Source organism: Bufo bufo, chromosome 6, assembly GCF_905171765.1.
Source record: "Bufo bufo chromosome 6, aBufBuf1.1, whole genome shotgun sequence".
Lineage (NCBI taxonomy): Eukaryota > Metazoa > Chordata > Amphibia > Anura > Bufonidae > Bufo > Bufo bufo.
Genome location: NC_053394.1, coordinates 383062183 through 383081328, shown reverse-complemented (window position 1 = coordinate 383081328; position 19146 = coordinate 383062183). Strand labels below are relative to the sequence as shown.

At 42.3% G+C, this 19146-nt stretch overlaps 2 protein-coding genes across 2 annotated transcripts in view; one reads left to right on the top strand and one right to left on the bottom strand.

Moving 5' to 3' along the window:
• Positions 1-8228, top strand: part of LOC121003520 (zinc finger protein 585A-like) — a 341252-nt gene extending 333024 nt beyond the window's left edge. Inside the window, exon 4 of the mRNA XM_040435421.1 lies at positions 6926-8228. Coding sequence (XP_040291355.1) covers positions 6926-7977 — 1052 coding nt within the window. The 3' untranslated portion in view covers positions 7978-8228. The remainder of the gene's footprint in view (positions 1-6925) is intronic.
• The window catches only part of LOC121003529 (zinc finger protein 268-like), a 948872-nt gene that overhangs the window by 614158 nt on the left and 315568 nt on the right, over positions 1-19146 (bottom strand). The gene's annotated exons all lie outside the window — the stretch shown is intronic.

Sequence of the window (19146 nt, the reverse complement as noted above, 5' to 3'; positions counted from 1 at the left end):
TCTAAAGAATGCTATCAGCACCTTGTTGAATCAATACCATGTAGAATTAAGGCAGTTCTGAAGGCAAAAGGGGGTCCAACACCGTATTAGTATGGTGTTCCTAATAATTCTTTAGGTGAGTGTATGTTGTCTACAGCCCACTGGGTAAATGTGGTTCCGGCCCAGGCACACCAGCAACTTTGCCAGGTGATGACAATGCCACCTCTGTGTTGTAATCATGGGATTTCTGCGCCAATGTCCTCCTCTGCCTCCTCATCCTCCAGCTTGTCCTCAGCCTCCACTGTAGGCACAGTTCGTAGTGGTCCTCCAGCATACCACCACCCGACTTTGTTGTGCAGTTCTGTAGTCACACTGGGGAGGAACTCAACCAAGAAATTTAATCTTGGCTGTCTTCTCGCCAACTGGAGATAGGAACTGTGGTCACCGATAACGGGAAGAACATTCTGTCTGCACAGCATCAGAGAGGACTGACCCATGCACCCTGTGCTGGTGCACTTATTCAATCTCATTGTCACTCAGTTCCTCATCAGTGATGGCCAGTTCGCATTGTTCGCCCGCGAACATATGCGGGCTGCCATTGTCATGCCCTGCTCAGGTTATGTGCGGAGGTCTGCCAGGTGTAGCCTTTTTGTTTTTGTTTTGGAATTGAGCTATATCCGCCTCCCTTTAGGTGCACTGGGTGGGGTCGTTGGTTTGAGTTTAAATTACGCCCCCACTCCCAGTGTCCTGTGCGGGTTATAGCTTCTGTCTGGCTCAGAGGAAGGAAGGAAGGATTTGCTGTTCCTGCTCAGTAAAGATAAGTTGGTTTTGTTTTCTTGTGGTTGTCTGTCTAGGCTGTTAGAGAGACGCCTGCCCCCTCCAGGTCCTGAGGGAGCAGGCTGCCTCTTTCCCCCTTTCACCATCTTAGGGATTCTAGGGAATCTTCAGCCTAGGCACAAGGACACGTTTTTTCCCACCTTCAGGGTCTGAACGTGGGCATAGAAGTCTAGGGAGAGCTGGTAGGGATTTGTCAGGAGGTGACCTCTATCCCCAGCTTCTTGCTGTCACGGATGGTGGTCTCTCCTGTCCCTTATACTAGGTACAGTATCTTCATGCCTGCAGTCATCCCAAAACTTCTAGACAGAACAGGAAGACAGCATTAAAGGGTTTGTTCAGGAATAAGTAACTTTTCACATGTGTCCGCAGCCTCTACTATGAAAAGATTCATACGTACCTGCTACCCTTAGCTCCGGTTATCTGTGCCAGCTCCTTTGTGTCCATCTTCCAGTAAATGTTGTTTGCTCCCTCACCGGCACAGGCATGGACATCTGCTTTACTGCAGCCAATGACTGGCTTTAGTGGCGATGATTTTCTTGTGGACATGTTACCTCTGAATCCAGTCATTGGCTGCAGCAGAGCAGATGATTATGCCCATTCAGAGGAGGTAAAAAAGCCATGGACCTAAAGAACTTTGGCTTACCGGCTTCACAGCCCTGGGGCGGCCAGCAAGGGCAACAGGTGCACAAACAATGTAATGATATATGCACACAATGTAATGTTAGGGATGGAATATAAGGGCTACTCTCCCTGCATTGCAAACTGGTTGGAATAACGAAGCAATCAGATTGGATTTATACAGGAGACCTGCAGATATTTGGGTCAGATAACTCCTGCTGTCCGGTCATTTTTGGTCATCATTCTAATTACTGATCTTTTCAGGTCATATAAATCATCCACACGACTTCTCCAACCGTCTGATGACTTCTACAATATTTCTTTCACAGCTTGTGAATCCGGGTGAAGATCTGATCAATATTAATCCTACAGAGACATATGTGAGGGGTGATGAGCAGAGTACAGAGGACATTCCTACAGATAACCGCCCAGGTGAGTAGTGACCACTAAGTAAAGCAGAGAGGTCTCTAAGATTCTGCTTATACAAATAAAATAAAAAGATATATTGTGCAATGTGGGAATAATGATATTACAATTATTATTATTATTGATGAATATATATGAAAGTATAAAGGAACAAAAATAAATATCACATACGGAGAGACTTGTACACAATAACAATTACTAATAACAATTACTACTAATAATAAAGTTATTCCCAAGACCATTTGGTAAATAAACCACAAATTCCTATCCCTCTACAGTACAGTGTAGTTACTATACAGAGGTCTTCTCATGTCTCTCCAGTCCCTGTCTTTGCTCTGGCGACTCTAGGTTTCCTCTTCTGTAGCATATTTTCCTTTCCTTTTCCTTTCCTTTCCTTCTAGCCATGTACCACCTACTGGACAATTGTCAGCCGTTCTTTAGATAATTGACAACTACAGTACTTTTGATATGCTAATGGACGTTGTCCAGATAGACAGTACTCGCTCACACTGGCTTTGAGAGGACAAGTATAGGCACTAATTACCAGGAAGTTGCTGAAAACAGGATACCAATACAATATATACATTATTTTCCTTAAAATTCGTAAAAATCTGTATTAATCTGTATTTCTTACACGTGCATGAATAAATTCACCAACACGCCTTGACATGATATCAATGGGATTATTAACCCCTTAGTGACCACCCATATACCTTTTTACGGCGGTCACTAAGGAACCTTAGGGTGGGCCGCCGCTTTTTTACGGCAGCCCGGTCTAAGCGCTGCCCGGTTCCCCCGTGCAGCGGGGACTTGGGGCCCGACTCTCACAGCCTGGAGTGCTGATCCGTGCTGTTTAACACTTTACATGCCGCGGGCAGTGGCGCCTGCCGCATGTATAGTGCTTACAGAGGGAGCGGACTCCTATCGGCACCTCGTAAATGTGAATGCGGAGTGCTGATGTGTGTGAAGGCTGGCTTAGCCCCAGACTATCCTTGATTCATTTCCAGCAGGCCGGTCAATGTCAGAATAGCACTGACCTTAAAATGCAATGCACTATAGGGATAATGTATTGCATTTTAAAATTGATCAAAAAGCTGTCTGTTATAGTCCCCTTGTGGGACTATTAAGTGGTAAAAAAAAGAAACTTTTATTCAATAAAAAAATCCCATAGAATTACGCTTTTTTTAAATTGAAAATACGCTTTTCAATGAAAAAAATTGCAAAAATACCTCCACCATATGTTTCGTATTGCCGCGTCCGTAATGACCCGGACTACATAATTTCTCATGTAAATTATCACCTACTGTGAATGCCATAAAAAAAAATTTTTAAATGACAGAATTGCTAATTTATTCTTAGTTGCAACCTCAAAAAACATAATAACAAGCGATCAAAAAGCGCCATTTACTTCAAAATGACACCAATGAAAAATACAAGTCGTCCTGCAAAAATCAAGCTTTCACACAACTCCATAGATAGAAAAATAAAAAAGTTATGGGTCTTTGGAAGCGGCAATGCAAAAACATTTTTTTCTTTAAAAAAAAAAAAGGGGTTTTATTGCAAAAAAAAGTAGTAAAACAGAAAAAACAGTAGTGACCCAGAGAATAAAGATATTATGTTATTTATACCGAAAAATGAACGCCATAAAATTTATAACGTAAAAACGCAGTGGCAGTGTTGCTGGTTTTCCCATCTCCCTCCCAGAAAGAGTAATTAAATTTGATAAGAAAGTTATGTGTACCCAAAATGGTGCCATTAAAAACCACAACTTGTCCCACAAAAAACAGGCCCTCATAAAGCTATATAGACAGAAAAATAAAAAAGTTACAGCTTTTCGAACGCGATGATGAAAAAAAAAAGAAAAACGCTTGGTCAGTAAGGCCCAAAACAGGCACCTGCACCTTTTCCCGCAACGCCCGTCTGAAAGAGGCCTAAGGGGTTAAAGGAGTTGTCTCATCTGAGACAATGGGGGCATATCACTAGGATACACTAGTGGAAAATGGCCTTTTTAGGGGTTAAAATAAAAATAAATTGCCTTATCCGCTTGCACACACAAGGCAGTCTCTCTTGGTGCTGAAGGACCTGTGCTACCAACGTGATGACATCACCATGCTCTCCCAGCATTATTGCATAGGAGCGCATGGTGAAATTATCCCACTGAGAGTGTAGGTCCTTTAGCACCAAATGAAGAGTGACTTTTCTCTACGCGTGCAAGTGGATGAGAGGAGTAATTTTTTTTTCCCCATAAAAACAAAACCCTGCACATTATTAACATTATTAATTATTACTGAGGGGGCCACCCTAGGAAACATTATTAATAACTGGGGCCACTATGGGGGACATTATTCATACTGCAGGGATTGGTAATTAAATAAAAAAAAGCAAATAAAAATCATCTAAATCATCCTCAAATAATGGGCGTTAAAAATGAATGCAAAACATCCAGACAACCATGAAAGGAATGCAAAAAATGGTTGAAAAACACTGAGAGTGTCTTTTTTTTTTAATGGACTTTTTTCACGTGTGAATGTATCCTTAAGAGGTCATACAAAAAAGTCTCACCACTGAACACCAGATATTTGCCTGCTGCTGGGAAGATCGGTATTACTTTAACTTTATTTACAGGGAGTGCAGAATTATTAGGCAAATGAGTATTTTGACCACATCATCCTCTTTATGCATGTTGTCTTACTCCAAGCTGTATAGGCTCGAAAGCCTACTACCAATTAAGCATATTAGGTGATGTTCATCTCTGTAATGAGAAGGGGTGTGGTCTAATGACATCAACACCCTATATTAGGTGTGCATAATTATTAGGCAACTTCCTTTCCTTTGGCAAAATGGGTCAAAAGAAGGACTTGACAGGCTCAGAAAAGTCAAAAATAGTGAGATATCCTGCAGAGGGATGCAGCACTCTTAAAATTGCAAAGCTTCTGAAGCGTAATCATCGAACAATCAAGCGTTTCATTCAAAATAGTCAACAGGGTCGCAAGAAGCGTGTGGAAAAACCAAGGCGCAAAATAACTGCCCATGAACTGAGAAAAGTCAAGCGTGCAGCTGCCAAGATGCCACTTGCCACCAGTTTGGCCATATTTCAGAGCTGCAACATCACTGGAGTGCCCAAAAGCACAAGGTGTGCAATACTCAGAGACATGGCCAAGGTAAGAAAGGCTGAAAGACGACCACCACTGAACAAGACACACAAGCTGAAACGTCAAGACTGGGCCAAGAAATATCTCAAGACTGATTTTTCTAAGGTTTTATGGACTGATGAAATGAGAGTGAGTCTTGATGGGCCAGATGGATGGGCCCGTGGCTGGATTGGTAAAGGGCAGAGAGCTCCAGTCCGACTCAGACGCCAGCAAGGTGGAGTACTGGTTTGGGCTGGTATCATCAAAGATGAGCTTGTGGGGCCTTTTCGGATTGAGGATGGAGTCAAGCTCAACTCCCAGTCCTACTGCCAGTTTCTGGAAGACACCTTCTTCAAGCAGTGGTACAGGAAGAAGTCTGCATCCTTCAAGAAAAACATGATTTTCATGCAGGACAATGCTCCATCACACGCGTCCAAGTACTCCACAGCGTGGCTGGCAAGAAAGGGTATAAAAGAAGAAAATCTAATGACATGGCCTCCTTGTTCACCTGATCTGAACCCCATTGAGAACCTGTGGTCCATCATCAAATGTGAGATTTACAAGGAGGGAAAACAGTACACCTCTCTGTACAGTGTCTGGGAGGCTGTGGTTGCTGCTGCACGCAATGTTGATGGTGAACAGATCAAAACACTGACAGAATCCATGGATGGCAGGCTTTTGAGTGTCCTTGCAAAGAGAGGTGGCTATATTGGTCACTGATTTGTTTTTGTTTTGTTTTTGAATGTCAGAAATGTATATTTGTGAATGTTGAGATGTTATATTGGTTTCACTGGTAAAAATAAATAATTGAAATGGGTATATATTTGTTTTTTGTTAAGTTGCCTAATAATTATGCACAGTAATAGTCACCTGCACACACAGATATCCCCCTAAAATAGCTAAAACTAAAAACAAACTAAAAACTACTTCCAAAAATATTCAGCTTTGATATTAATGAGTTTTTTGGGTTCATTGAGAACATGGTTATTGTTCAATAATAAAATTAATCCTCAAAAATACAACTTGCCTAATAATTCTGCACTCCCTGTACAGTATAGGAGCTTCACTGATGTAAAGGAGACACTGAGGGACATCACTACTGCAGGGGGCGCACAAAGGGGGCATAACTACTGTGTGGGGGCACTTAGGGGGCATAACTACTGTGTGGGGTCACTTAGGGGGCATAACTACTGTTCAGAGACCTCAAGAGGAGGTTCTACTGAGTGGGGGCACTTAGGGAGCATCAGTACTGTGAAGAGGGCACTAAGGGGAAATTCCACTGTGAAAGGGACATTGAGGGGAGATAATTATTGTGTGGGGCACTAAGAGGGGATTTGTCGCCTCTTGTCCAGCGCTAGGAAATGTTTTATTTATATATCTTTTAAATGACTGATTGGGTGGGGTTTGCAGGGAAGTTGCTCAAGTTGGGAGCCAGCGTTTTCTAGTTATGCCCCTCTGTCTACTCTTAGATTGTGGTCTGTTTGGCCACTACTGTTTTAGTTAATTGATACTTGAATTTTGTGCCATGCCTTGTAATTTCTGTGTATTTTTTCATTTGAAATGTTATAAAACTTCAATACAATTTTAATGTTATTTATCAATAATAAAATGTGTTTTGTTCTTGGCAGATGACTGCACCAGGAACTTAGAGAAACATCTGGTATCTTCAGATTTTGAAGTAGATGATTGTGGTATCACACAAAATACATTTGAAGAGCATGCCAATATGCAAGATATACCCTCATCCAATCACAGCAACAATGCATCATTTGATTCTTTTAAACAGGTCCGATCTTCTGATTCATCACAGACTGAAACACAGAATAAAAGTGACAGAAGAGGTGCTAAACATCAAACAGCTCACGTAAAAGAGAAACCATTTTTATGTTCAGAATGTGGTAAATGTTTTGAATATAAATCAGCTCTTCTTATACATCAGAGAATTCACACAGGAGAGAAGCCATTTTCATGTTCAGAATGTGGTAAATGTTTTCACCAAAAATCTAATCTTGTTACACATCAGAGAAATCACACAGGGGAGAAGTCATGTTCATGTTCAGAATGTGGGAAATGTTTTAAGTATAAATCAGCTCTTGTTGTACATCAAAGAAATCACACAGGGGAGAAGCCATTTTCATGTTCAGAATGTGGGAAAGGTTTTCAGCGGAAATCAGCTCTTGTTAAACATCAGAGAAATCACACAGGAGAGAAGCCATTTTCATGTTCAGAATGTGGTAAATGTTTCAACCAAAAATCATATCTTCTTGTTCATCAGAGAAATCACACAGGAGCGAAGCCATTTTCATGTTCAGAATGTGGTAAATGTTTCAACCAAAAATCATATCTTCTTGTTCATCAGAGAATTCACACAGGAGCGAAGCCATTTTCATGTTCAGAATGTGGTAAATGTTTTGAATATAAATCAGCTCTTCTTATACATCAGAGAATTCACACAGGAGAGAAGCCATTTTCATGTTCAGAATGTGGTAAATGTTTTGAATATAAATCAGCTCTTCTTATACATCAGAGAATTCACACAGGAGAGAAGCCATTTTCATGTTCAGAATGTGGTAAATGTTTTCGCCAAAAATCAAATCTTGTTACACATCAGAGAAATCACACAGGAGAGAAGCCATTTTCATGTTCAGAATGTGGGAAATGTTTTAAGCAGAAATCAGCTCTTGTTGAACATCAGAGAAATCACACAGGAGAGAAGCCATTTTCATGTTCAGAATGTGAGAAATGTTTTACCAATAGATCAAATCTATTTAAACATGAGAGTATTCACACAGGGGAGAAGCCATTTTCATGTTCAGAATGTGGTAAATGTTTTAACCGTAAATCAAGTCTTGATGCACATCAGAAAATTCACACAGGGGAAAAGCCATTTTCATGTTCAGAATGTGGGAAATGTTTTAACCATAAATCACATTTTGTTAGACATCAGAGAAGTCACACAGGGGAGAAGCCATTTTCATGTTCATAATGTGAGAAATGTTTTAATCAGAAATCACATTTTGTTAGACATCAAAGAAGTCACACAGGGGAGAAACCATTTTCATGTTTAGAATGTGGTAAATGTTTTCATTGTAAATCACATCTTGTTAGACATCAGAGAATTCACATAGGAAAGAAGCCATATTCACGTTCAGAATGTGGAAAATGTTTCAACCATAAATCAGATCTTGTTACTCATCAGAGAAATCACACAGGGGAGAAGCCATTTTCATGTTCAGAATGTGGTAAATATTTCAACTATAAATCATCTCTTGTTAACCATCAAAAAACCCACATATAAGAGAAGCCATCTTTATGCATAGCCCGTTAGTGACCTCCCTTATGTGTTTTTATGGTGGTAACTAACTGGCTTCATTCCTTCAGATGCTCCTTCAGGGGGATAAAACAGCGCCTTGCTTTCGGTTACCAGATGTAGCTGAGGGCTTGGAGCGATGATTGGTACCGCTGTGGAAGCTCCCCAAACAAACATAGTCTCCTGTATTGAATGAATATTGGTAATCAAAGGACAGATAAGGTTTTTATTTCTTATATATATCCTCTAAACACAAATGTTTGGTGAGAGAAAAAAAACAAAAACTAGTTTCCCAAAGGTACCAACCTGACTGTGATCGGCATGGGGACCCTCCATTCCTGTAAAACTGCAAATACAGGGGCCTATATGTAAAAGTCCAAAAAAATAGAGCTGGATTCCCACAAGAGCTGGTGTCCAGACATGTGGAAAAAGCGGCGTCATTCACACTTGTAAATGTCCAGTTATTTGCAGTCAAGTGGAATGACAGATAGGATATAACATAGTTTATAAGGCTGAAAAAAAGACACCTGTCCATCCAGTTCGGCCTGTTATCCTTCAAGTTGATCCAGAGGAAGGCAAAAAAAAAAACTGAGGTAGAAGCCAATTTTCCCCAAAAAAAATTGTTCCCGACTCCAATCAGGCAATCAGAATAACTCCCTGGATCAACGACCCTTCTCTAGTAGCTATAGCCTGTAATATTTTTTTATTTATTATAATTATTTTTTTTTTATTATAATTTTTTTTATTAGATATTATAAACTTAAAATACATAAGTTAAGGGGAAAATAGAGACCCCCCTGCGCTCCTATTGAATAGATATGTGTCAATCTGCCTGGGTGGGGAGATCCTGCTGCTTAATGTCTTTGGGGAGCTATTGTTCTCCCTAGTAAAACTGTATATGGAGTAGGTATATCACCCGTAGGGGATATAAGACATAAGCGCTGGTGCACAATCAAATTCAGCTAGTCCTATGGAATTGGCACTATGCTTGGTGCCAATCTGAGTGATTCGGTGATTTTGCTGCACAATTAGGTGGTATTATAGTGTTAATAACTGTCGTGGTGGATCAGAATGTGTAGTCAACGGCTGAGAGTGGGCGGACAGTATGTAATATAAAGGTGTTAGCACTAGAAAAAAAAAACGGCAAGTGGAAGGTGAATACTGGTATAAATACTATCCTGGGTACCTTGTTTGTTCTTTCTCCAAGGAGTTCGTGATGTGGGTGTTCGTTCTGTATTCTTCTTGTTGTTTCCGTGGGGATGTTGGTATCCTTTCAAGTCCCGGCGTTCTTCTTGCTCTCCTGTCAGCAGCAGCGCGGCCCCGGCCGGAAGGAGCTTGGTTCGTTACCCGGGAAACCGCTGGCGGTGACGTCACCTGGTACGAGTATGGTGGCCTCCGTGGGGCAAAAGACTGTAACCTACGCGTTTCGGAGCCAAAACGGGCTCCTTCGTCAGGGTTAGTTTGCCTGTTGTTCTTTGGAGGGTTAAATAGCTCGTCTGGTTTCCCATGGCAACGGGTAAACACTGGTTTTGGAGTGGAAGAGGTGCCGGTTTAGTAATGGATATTCTGGATACGATTGGTTTCCTCATGGATTGTATCAATAATCTATTATACGTTTGTTTTGTATAATCATTAGTGTAATATTCATTGCTAAATGGTAGTGAAAAACAACGGCTGCAATTTCTTTTGGTTTTTATGCAAAATTTGTAGGGCACCAACACTATGTTATTTATTTTTTATTTTTTCTATATATGTTTGTTGGTAATTATTTATTAATGAAAGGCAAACAATTCTATTTCCTGGTTTAGTCCATTAGGGGCTAAGCTGTTGCATCTAAAAATCCACTTGCTCTCGGTCCTGGACATAATTTTAATGTAGTCGCCTCCCCTCCTATCCTGTTTAACTCTTTCTATACCCCCAAAGCAGGATCCTAAAAATTTTCCCTGGTGAAATTCTGTGTAATGACGTGATAGTGGATGATTCTCTGATTTCTTATTAATGTTGTTGACGTGTTCTCTTATTCTAACTCTTAGTTCTCTTTTGGTTCGCCCCACATATATTTTACCACATGGGCACTTGATGAAATAGATAACTCCCTTAGTGTGGCAGGTGATGTAATCTTTTATCGTATATTTTTCTTGTGGGGTGTCTATTTGAAATATTGGTTTTACCTGGTGCCTCAGGATTTTGCAATTAGTACACAATCTGCAGGGGTAAAAACCCTTTTTACTACATGTTTTCAGATTTACTGTGTCATTCCTAATGGAGGGGGCTACCAAATTGGCCAAGTTGGGAGCCTTTTTAAAAATACATAAGTTACTTATACAATAATTCATAAAATCTTTAATTCATTACATATAATCCATACACATATCCTCATTTTTCCATTTTCCCCTTTCCCTCCTCCCCTCCCTTTCCCAAAGAAAAGGGAGAGGTTATTTTTTAATACAGAAGAGAATCTTGCTCCAGAAGTCTTGTATCTGCCTACATTGCCATAACAGATGAAAATCGTCCACCCCTATCTAAAAAAGTATTGCGATACTCGATACAACGCATAGGAGATATTTATTTATATTAAAAAAAATTGGACGTGGTGATATGTAATGTTTATTTATTGTTTATATATGTTTTATATGTAAAATTGAGAAAGGAGGTGATTTACAGTATACTTAAAAAAAAAAAAAAAAAGAAACACCAACATATTAACTATTAGCCCTCTTAGGGCTCTATTAGGGTGAATAGGATCTCACACTGTCTCTGCTACCCTGGGCTTTGTGCTCACAGTAGCAGGGAGCTTACCATGGCAGCCAGAGCTTCAGTAGCATCCTGGCTGCCATGGTAACCGATCTGAGCCCCAGGATTACACTGCTGGGGCTCCGATCAGAACTGCCACTGAGGAAGAGGGGAGGGGACCCTGTGGCCACTGCCACCAATGAATTTAATACTGTGGGGTGGCGCACTGTGCCCCCAATGTTTTTAATACTGGGGTTGGGGGGGGGGCACACTGCGTCACCAATGAAGATAACTCACCCATTAATTCAAATACAGGAGGCGGGTGCTAGCTGCAGAATCATATAGCCGCACCCGACCTCTATGAAAGGTAGCTGCAATCCGCAGCAGTTAACCCCGCAGGTGCGGCAGGGGTTAACTGTCGCAGATCGCAGCTACCTCTCATAGAGGTCGGGTGCGGCCTAACATCATTGGTGGCGCAGTGGCCACAGCCCCTACCCTCCTCTTCCCCCCTCTCCTCTCATTGGTGGCAGCGGCGGCACTGGGGGGGGAGCGAGAGACTGTTTTTCCTTCTCCCCATGCTGCCGACAGCAGCGCGCTCCATGTTTCCTAGTATCGATAAATGGCAAAATCTGGTATCAAGGTTGATACCGGACAAAAGTATCGATATTTCGATACCCGAAATAATCCTACAATGGACAATAAAATACTGTATAAGCCTATGGGCCGGGTTTAAGGAGACTCTTCTTGTATCCAACAATATACTCTCCCATCTTTCATTTTCCATCGTCCCGATTACTTCATCCCATTTGTACAGCCTTGTCTTGGAGCAGTGTTTATTATTCTTTTAAAGTAACAGAATATTATATACCTTGGATATCTTTTTTTTTTTTTCAAAAGTAATTTTTGAAATCTTATCTAAGGACTGGGGGAGGACCCCTATTTCTTTTCTCGCACGAGAAAACTTTAATTGCGTGTGTTAATTGAATATAATAAAATAACTCTTTATCTGAAAGACCATAAGTTGTTTTTATTGCATAAAAATCTATTTACCTCCCCATTCTCCCAAACCTGTCCAAGTCTTTCTATCCCATATTTCTGCCAGATGTTCTTTTCTATAGTCCCTAATTCTGTTAGGTATATATTATTCCATATTAGCGTATCCTTATGTAGTTCTATATTATGCCATAATGATTTAACTCCCATCCATATTTTGTACATTAATCTCATCACTGACGACCTCCGAAACGTTTCATGTGAATGAATGCCTGTCTCTAATACCTGAAACACTCCACAATTTAATTTATTTTTATCTACAATTCTTATTATAGACCTATACAAAGGGGTTCTCCCCCATGACAGTATATTCCTTATTTGACCCGCCAGAAAGTATAATTTTACATCCGGCACTGACTGCCCTCCCTTTGTTTCAGGTTTCTGAAGTATCTGGATTTTAATTCTAGGTCTTCGGCCCCTCCATATCAGTTCACTAAATAAACTGTCTATTGTCTTATAGATATTTTGAGGTATTTCTACTGGAGAATTCCATAATATATAGTTTAACATTGGGAGTAGACACATCTTAATAAGAGAGTCTCCCAGCCATTGAGAGGCCTAGCTTATTCCAAATTTGTACCTTTTTTCTAATTTTATCTATTAAAGGAATGACATTTAATCTTATATACTCCTTTGAATTACTTGACAGCTGTATACCTAGATATTTTACTTTTTCACCTTCTTTTATAATCTTCAAGGGCCCCGGGGTAAATCCTTCTATAGGGTCCAGAGGGATACATGCGGATTTGTCCCAATTTATTTTTAAACCCGCTAGCTTTCCAAATCGCTCAAAGATCTCAAAAATACGGGGCAGCGAATTATGTGACCCTAAAATAACATCATATCATCCGCATACATGGAGATCTTCTCCTAATTCCCGTATCTAAACCCAATTATCTTTCTATCTTGTCTAATTAGCGAAGCAAGGGGTTCCATAACTATAGCGAGGAGACAGGGGGCAACACTGCCTTACTCCTCTCTCAATATTAAAGGACTCAGACAGTTTATCATTGACTATTATTTTGGCCTTTGCATCAGTGTATAATAATTTGACCCATGAAATAAAGTAATTCCCGAAACCCATCTTTTTTAATGTAGCAAACAAGAATGGCCATTCTATAGTTTTGGTAGCATCCAAAGTTACCACCAAGAGTTCACCACTATTTGTTCTTTTAAGCTTCATATTTAAATAAGGCCTCATGCACACGACCGTTGTTTTGGTCCGCATCCGAGCCGCAGTTTTTGCGGCTTGGATGCGGACACATTCACTTCAATGGGGCCGCAAAAGATGCGGACAGCACTCCGTGTGCTGTCCGCATCCGTTGCTCCGTTCCGTGGTCCGCATAAAAAATATAAGCTGTCCTATTCTTGTCCACAAAACGGACAAGAATAGGCAGTTATATCAATGGCTGTCCGTGCCGTTCCGCAAATTGCAGAACACACACGGACGCGATCCGCAATTTGCGGACCGCAAAACACACAACGGTCATGTGCATGAGGCCTAACATTGAATTATATTGTCTGTTGTAGTTTTACCAGGCATAAACCCGGTTTGATCCCCATGTACAAGTGATGTAATTACTCCTTTTAATCTAGCCGCTAAGACTTTAGCTTTTGATCCCCATGTACAAGTGATGTAATTACTCCTTTTAATCTAGCCGCTAAGACTTTAGCTAGTAGTTTATTATCGGTATTAATCAAGGAGATAGGGTGGGATTTTTCCCAGCCTTCAATATTAATGTTATCAGTGCCTCTCGTAATGTGTCTGGGAGTATTTTGTTTACCCTTGAGTCATTCCACATTTTTTATAATTTAGGGGAAAGTATTTCCCTATACATTCCATAAATCTCAAACGGAATATCGTCTGTTCCCGGGGATTTATTTTTGGAAATATTATTCAGAACCCTATCTATTTCACAGATGTTAATCGCACTTTTAAGCTCATTTTTTGTTCTTTTGTTAACACATTCATTTATATGCCTTCAAGGAAGGCATTCAAATCTTCCTCACCCTGGTATAATCTGCTTTTATAGAAATTCCCAAAATAATCTGTTAACATCTTCTCTTTTTCACTTTCTTTTTGAGCTGGGATTATAGATGCTAATCTCTTCCCTGGTTTTTGGTCCTGAATGTACTGTTCTTGCATATATAATTTACTCTGTTGTTTAGCTAACAGGAATTGTTCATCCTTGAATTTGATTTGTTTTTCTTCCCACTTTTGGAAGTTTGACTCTGTTGGATTTTCCACATATTCCTTTTCACAGCATTTTAGGTCCTGTTCTATTGTTTCCAAATGTTCTCTTTTTTCCCTTTTACGAATCACATTGTATTTCCTAAAAATCCCTCTCATATACGTGTAAGCATGCAGTGGGTGACATCATAGATGGTAGGTATGTGTCACTGAGGCTGCTACGCTCAGTGATGTAAATCCTGGAGGTAAGTAGTGACCAGTGGTGGTAGATCACTGAGTTGGTGGTAGCTGGAGTTTGGGTCCGGGATTTAGGAGTGACTGAAGAGCTTGGGTGGGAAGGTCACCCCCATACTCCATCTCGGGTGTTACCGCCACACACACAGGTGTGATGGTGATTAAAAGCACACTCTGCCAGAGAGCAGTGTGTGTGGGTGGTGGTCTGAGAGGAAGACTGCTGAACCAAACCTCTTGGCAGTGAGGATTTGCTGGGAGAAAACTGCAGCTGGTGAGAAGCCTGTATCACTGCGTGTTGTTATTTCATTTGGACTGTTCTGTTATTTGAAGAAAGCAAGCCTGTACTGTACTGTGTGCCTAATAAACCCTGAAAAGAGACTGTTTGAGTGGTCCCGTCTCACATATGGTGGAGGATGCGGGCAATTGGTTGCTAGGAGCAACGACATGAAAACCTGTCAGTGGTGAATGTCGTGGGTTAAGGCAGCAGCAGGATTGCAACAAGAATCTGTTGAAATGGAGGAGCTCCTCAAGCAGATGGTGCAGAGCAATCTGCAGCAGCGGCAGGCACTGGAGCAGCAGCAAAGAGCCCATACAGAGGCTTTACAGGCTCAACGGCAGGCTAATGCACAGCAACACGAGACTAACAGTCTATTGACTGAGCAAATTGCGGCCCTCAGAGACGCGGTGACAGCACCACAAGTGGTGCATATGGCTGGGCAAGCTTCAGGTGGGGTGCGGAAAACTGTGCAGTCTGCTTTACAGAGAATGACAAATGAGGACGACGTGGAGGCTTATTTAACTGTCTTTGAACGTATTGCAGACAGAGAGAAACTGCCTGTAGATCAGTGGGCTGAGGTGCTGGCTCCATATTTGACTGGGGAGCCGCAGAAAGCATACTATGACCTGACCTTGCAGGATTCGAGAGACTACCGCAAATTAAAAGCGGAAATACTGGCTCGCATGGGAGTCAGTCCTGCACTCCAGGCCCAGCGGGTACAACAGTGGATCTTTTGCCAGGACAAACCACCGAGGTCACAGATGTTTGATCTGTTCCACTTGGTACGGAAGTGGTTACAACCAGAGTCGTCGTCCCCAGAGCAGATGGTGGAAAAAGTGGTAATGGATCGTTACCTGCACTCTCTTCCCGGGCCAGTACAACGCTGGGTGGCCCAGGGAGATCCCCAGAATGCTGACCAGCTGATAAACCTGGTTGAGAGGTACACTGCAGCGGAGAACCTCCTTGCAGGAGCTGAGAAAATAAAAATAACTCCCGGTAACCCCAAGGTTTATGCGGAACCCAGTAAGAGGGGGTTTAAACCCAGGGGAGAGCGGGGACAAGTGTCCGTGGAAACGAGAAAAGAATCACCAGAAGCTGGTTCTAGACCTCTGCCCCGCCGTCTTGTTTGTTGGAGGTGTCATAACCTGGGGCACATTGCAGCTCACTGTCCCATGACAAATGAACGTATGGATTGTGACATGGTACGACGGTGCTCCCTGTTTGCCCATCCCGCCTGCAGTGCCATCCAGTGCCAGGCAACCGGGCCTCATATGTGCCAGGTGACTGTCAATGCTAGCCCTGTGACTGCACTACTAGACTCAGGAAGCCTGGTTACACTTGTTAGAGAAAATCTTGTTCCCGTATTGCCGGCACCTGGACAGGGCATGGGGGTGATGTGTGTGCATGGGGATGTTAAGAACTATCCAGTTGCTCAGGTCACCGTAGCCACTGAATGTGGGACTGTATTGCATACGGTGGGCATGGTGAAGAACTTATTGCATGCCATGATAATAGGGCGGGATTTTCCGTTGTTTTGGGAACTGTGGGGTAAAATGTCACCCAAACAAGTAAAATTTGCACCTGCTTATGATGTGTCTCATGTTGAGGAAATCACAAACCAGGCTATGCCTAGTGAACCAGCTGAGATAGTTGAGGGATTTCCGCTATCTGTCTTGGTGGGAGACGAGAGTGAGACCGTAGAATCTGAGCAGACCATACCCGTTCTGGATATCCCGCAAGGGAATTTTGGGACGGCCCAGGCGCAAGACCCCACTCTAAAAGGGGCTTTAGCAAATGTGACCGTTCTAAATGGTGTCCCCCAAGAGCCGGGTGCTGACCACAGGTATCCGTATTTTGAAATGCACAATGACCTCTTATATCGGGTTACCAAAGCTCACAATGAGGTCATAGAACAGTTAGTGGTTCCCGGACCCTATAGAAAAATGGTCCTAGAAATGGCTCATACTCATGTGTTAGGGGGTCACCTAGGTACAGATAAAACCCGCGAACGAATATTTCAGAGGCTCTATTGGCCGGGGTGTTATAAAGAAATAGACAAATACTGTAAATCCTGCCCTACATGCCAATTAAAGGCCCCGCGGTCTCATTTTAAAAGTCCGTTGGTGCCACTTCCTATTATTGAGATACCATTTGAAAGGATCGCCATAGACTTAGTGGGACCGTTAGACAAATCAGCTAGGGGACACCAGTATATTCTAGTAGTGCTGGATTATGCTACCCGGTATCCAGAGGCCGTGCCGTTACGAAACTCCTCCGCTAAAACTATTGCTCGGGAGTTGTTTCATATATGCACGAGAGTGGGACTCCCCAAAGAAATCTTGACTGACCAAGGGACCCCATTTATGTCCAGGGTCATGCTCGAGCTATGTAAACTACTGAAAATTAAACAGTTAAAAACTTCAGTGTACCATCCCCAAACTGATGGCCTCGTAGAAAGGTTCAATAAAACCTTGAAAGCCATGTTGAAAAAGGCCATTAAGAAAGATGGCAAGGATTGGGATTGTTTGTTGCCATATCTGTTTTCAATCCGCGAAGTTCCTCAAGCTTCTACAGGGTTCTCACCTTTTGAATTGCTTTATGGTAGACACCCTCAGGGTTTGCTGGATGTAGCTAAGGAGACATGGGAGACTGAAGTTACTCCATACAGGAGTGTCATTGATCATGTGGTACAAATGCAAGAGAGAATTGCCAAGGTGATGCCCATAGTGAAGGAACATCTCCAGAGGGCCCAAGAAGCTCAGAGAAGTGTGTACAACCGTTCTGCCAGAATTAGAGAGTTCAAGCCAGGGGATCGGGTATTAATTCTGGTACCTACGGTTGAGAGCAAGTTATTGGCTAGATGGCAGGGACCTTTTGAGGTGATGGAAAAAGTTGGGGAAGTAAATTATAGAGTCCATCAGCCAGGGAAAAGGAAACCAATGCAGGTCTATCATGTAAACTTAATGAAACCTTGGAAAGAACGGGAGTCCTTGTCAGCTACGCTCTTATCTCCCACTGTTTCCGGTCCTGAGTTTGGAAAGGTGACAATTGCTAGTTCCTTATCACGTCCCCAAAGACAGGAAACTAAAGAGTTGTTGCAACGTAATACGGACATATTCTCTAGCTTACCAGGTTGCATTAATGTGGTGGAACATGATGTCATCACTGAACCCCACATAAGGGTTAAAGTAAAACCATATCGCATCCCAGAAGCCCGTAGACAAGCAGTCTCAGAGGAGGTTCAGAGGATGTTACAATTAGGGGTAATTGAAAGGTCCAAAAGTGAATGGTCCAGCCCAATTGTGTTGGTCCCAAAACCAAATGGAAGCTGGCGCTTTTGTAATGACTTTCGGAAACTTAATGAGGTTTCCAAGATGGATGCTTACCCTATGCCTAGGGTGGATGAACTGGTTGAAAGGTTGGGTCCCGCCAGGTATATAACCACATTAGACCTCACCAAAGGGTATTGGCAAATACCATTAGCAAAGGAGGCCCGAGAGAAAACAGCCTTTTCTACGTCAGAGGGATGTTTTCACTATGTGAGGATGCCATTTGGGTTGAAAGGGGCCCCTGCTACATTTCAAAGGGCAATGGATGACATTTTGCTTCCCCACAGGGAATATGCAGCGGCCTACTTAGATGACATTGTTATCTACAGCCTGGATTGGAAAAGCCATTTAAGTAAAGTCCAGGCCGTTCTAGACTCACTCAGAGAAGCAGGGTTTACAGCCAACCCAGAGAAGTGTGCCATAGGTATGGAGCAGGCCAAATACTTGGGTTATGTTGTGGGAAGAGGCATGATTAAACCCCAGGCCAACAAGGTAGAAGCCATACAGAGTTGGCCCCGGCCTCTTACAAAAAAACAAGTGCAGGCCTTCTTAGGGATAGTCGGGTATTACCGGCGATTTGTCCCCAACTTTGCCAGTATTGCTGCTCCTTTGTCTGACCTCACGAAAGGGAAAAAGTCAGTTATGGTTCAGTGGTCCCCGGAGGCAGAAAAGGCGTTTGTAGAACTAAAGTCCGTTCTTTGTAGGCAACCAGTGCTAATAGCGCCAGATTTCTCCAAGGAATTTATAGTACAGACAGACGCATCAGAGGTGGGACTAGGGGCTGTTATGTCCCAGGTGGTTAACAGAGAAGAGCATCCTGTCATGTATCTAAGTAGGAAACTGAACCCCTGTGAGAGGAATTACTCGATTGTGGAACGGGAATGTCTGGCAATAAAATGGGCCCTAGGGTCCCTAAGGTATTACCTGCTAGGCAGAAAGTTCAGACTCGTCTCAGACCATGCCCCACTGAAGTGGATGAGTCAAAACAAGGGAAATAATGCTAGGGTAACAAGGTGGTTCCTGGCATT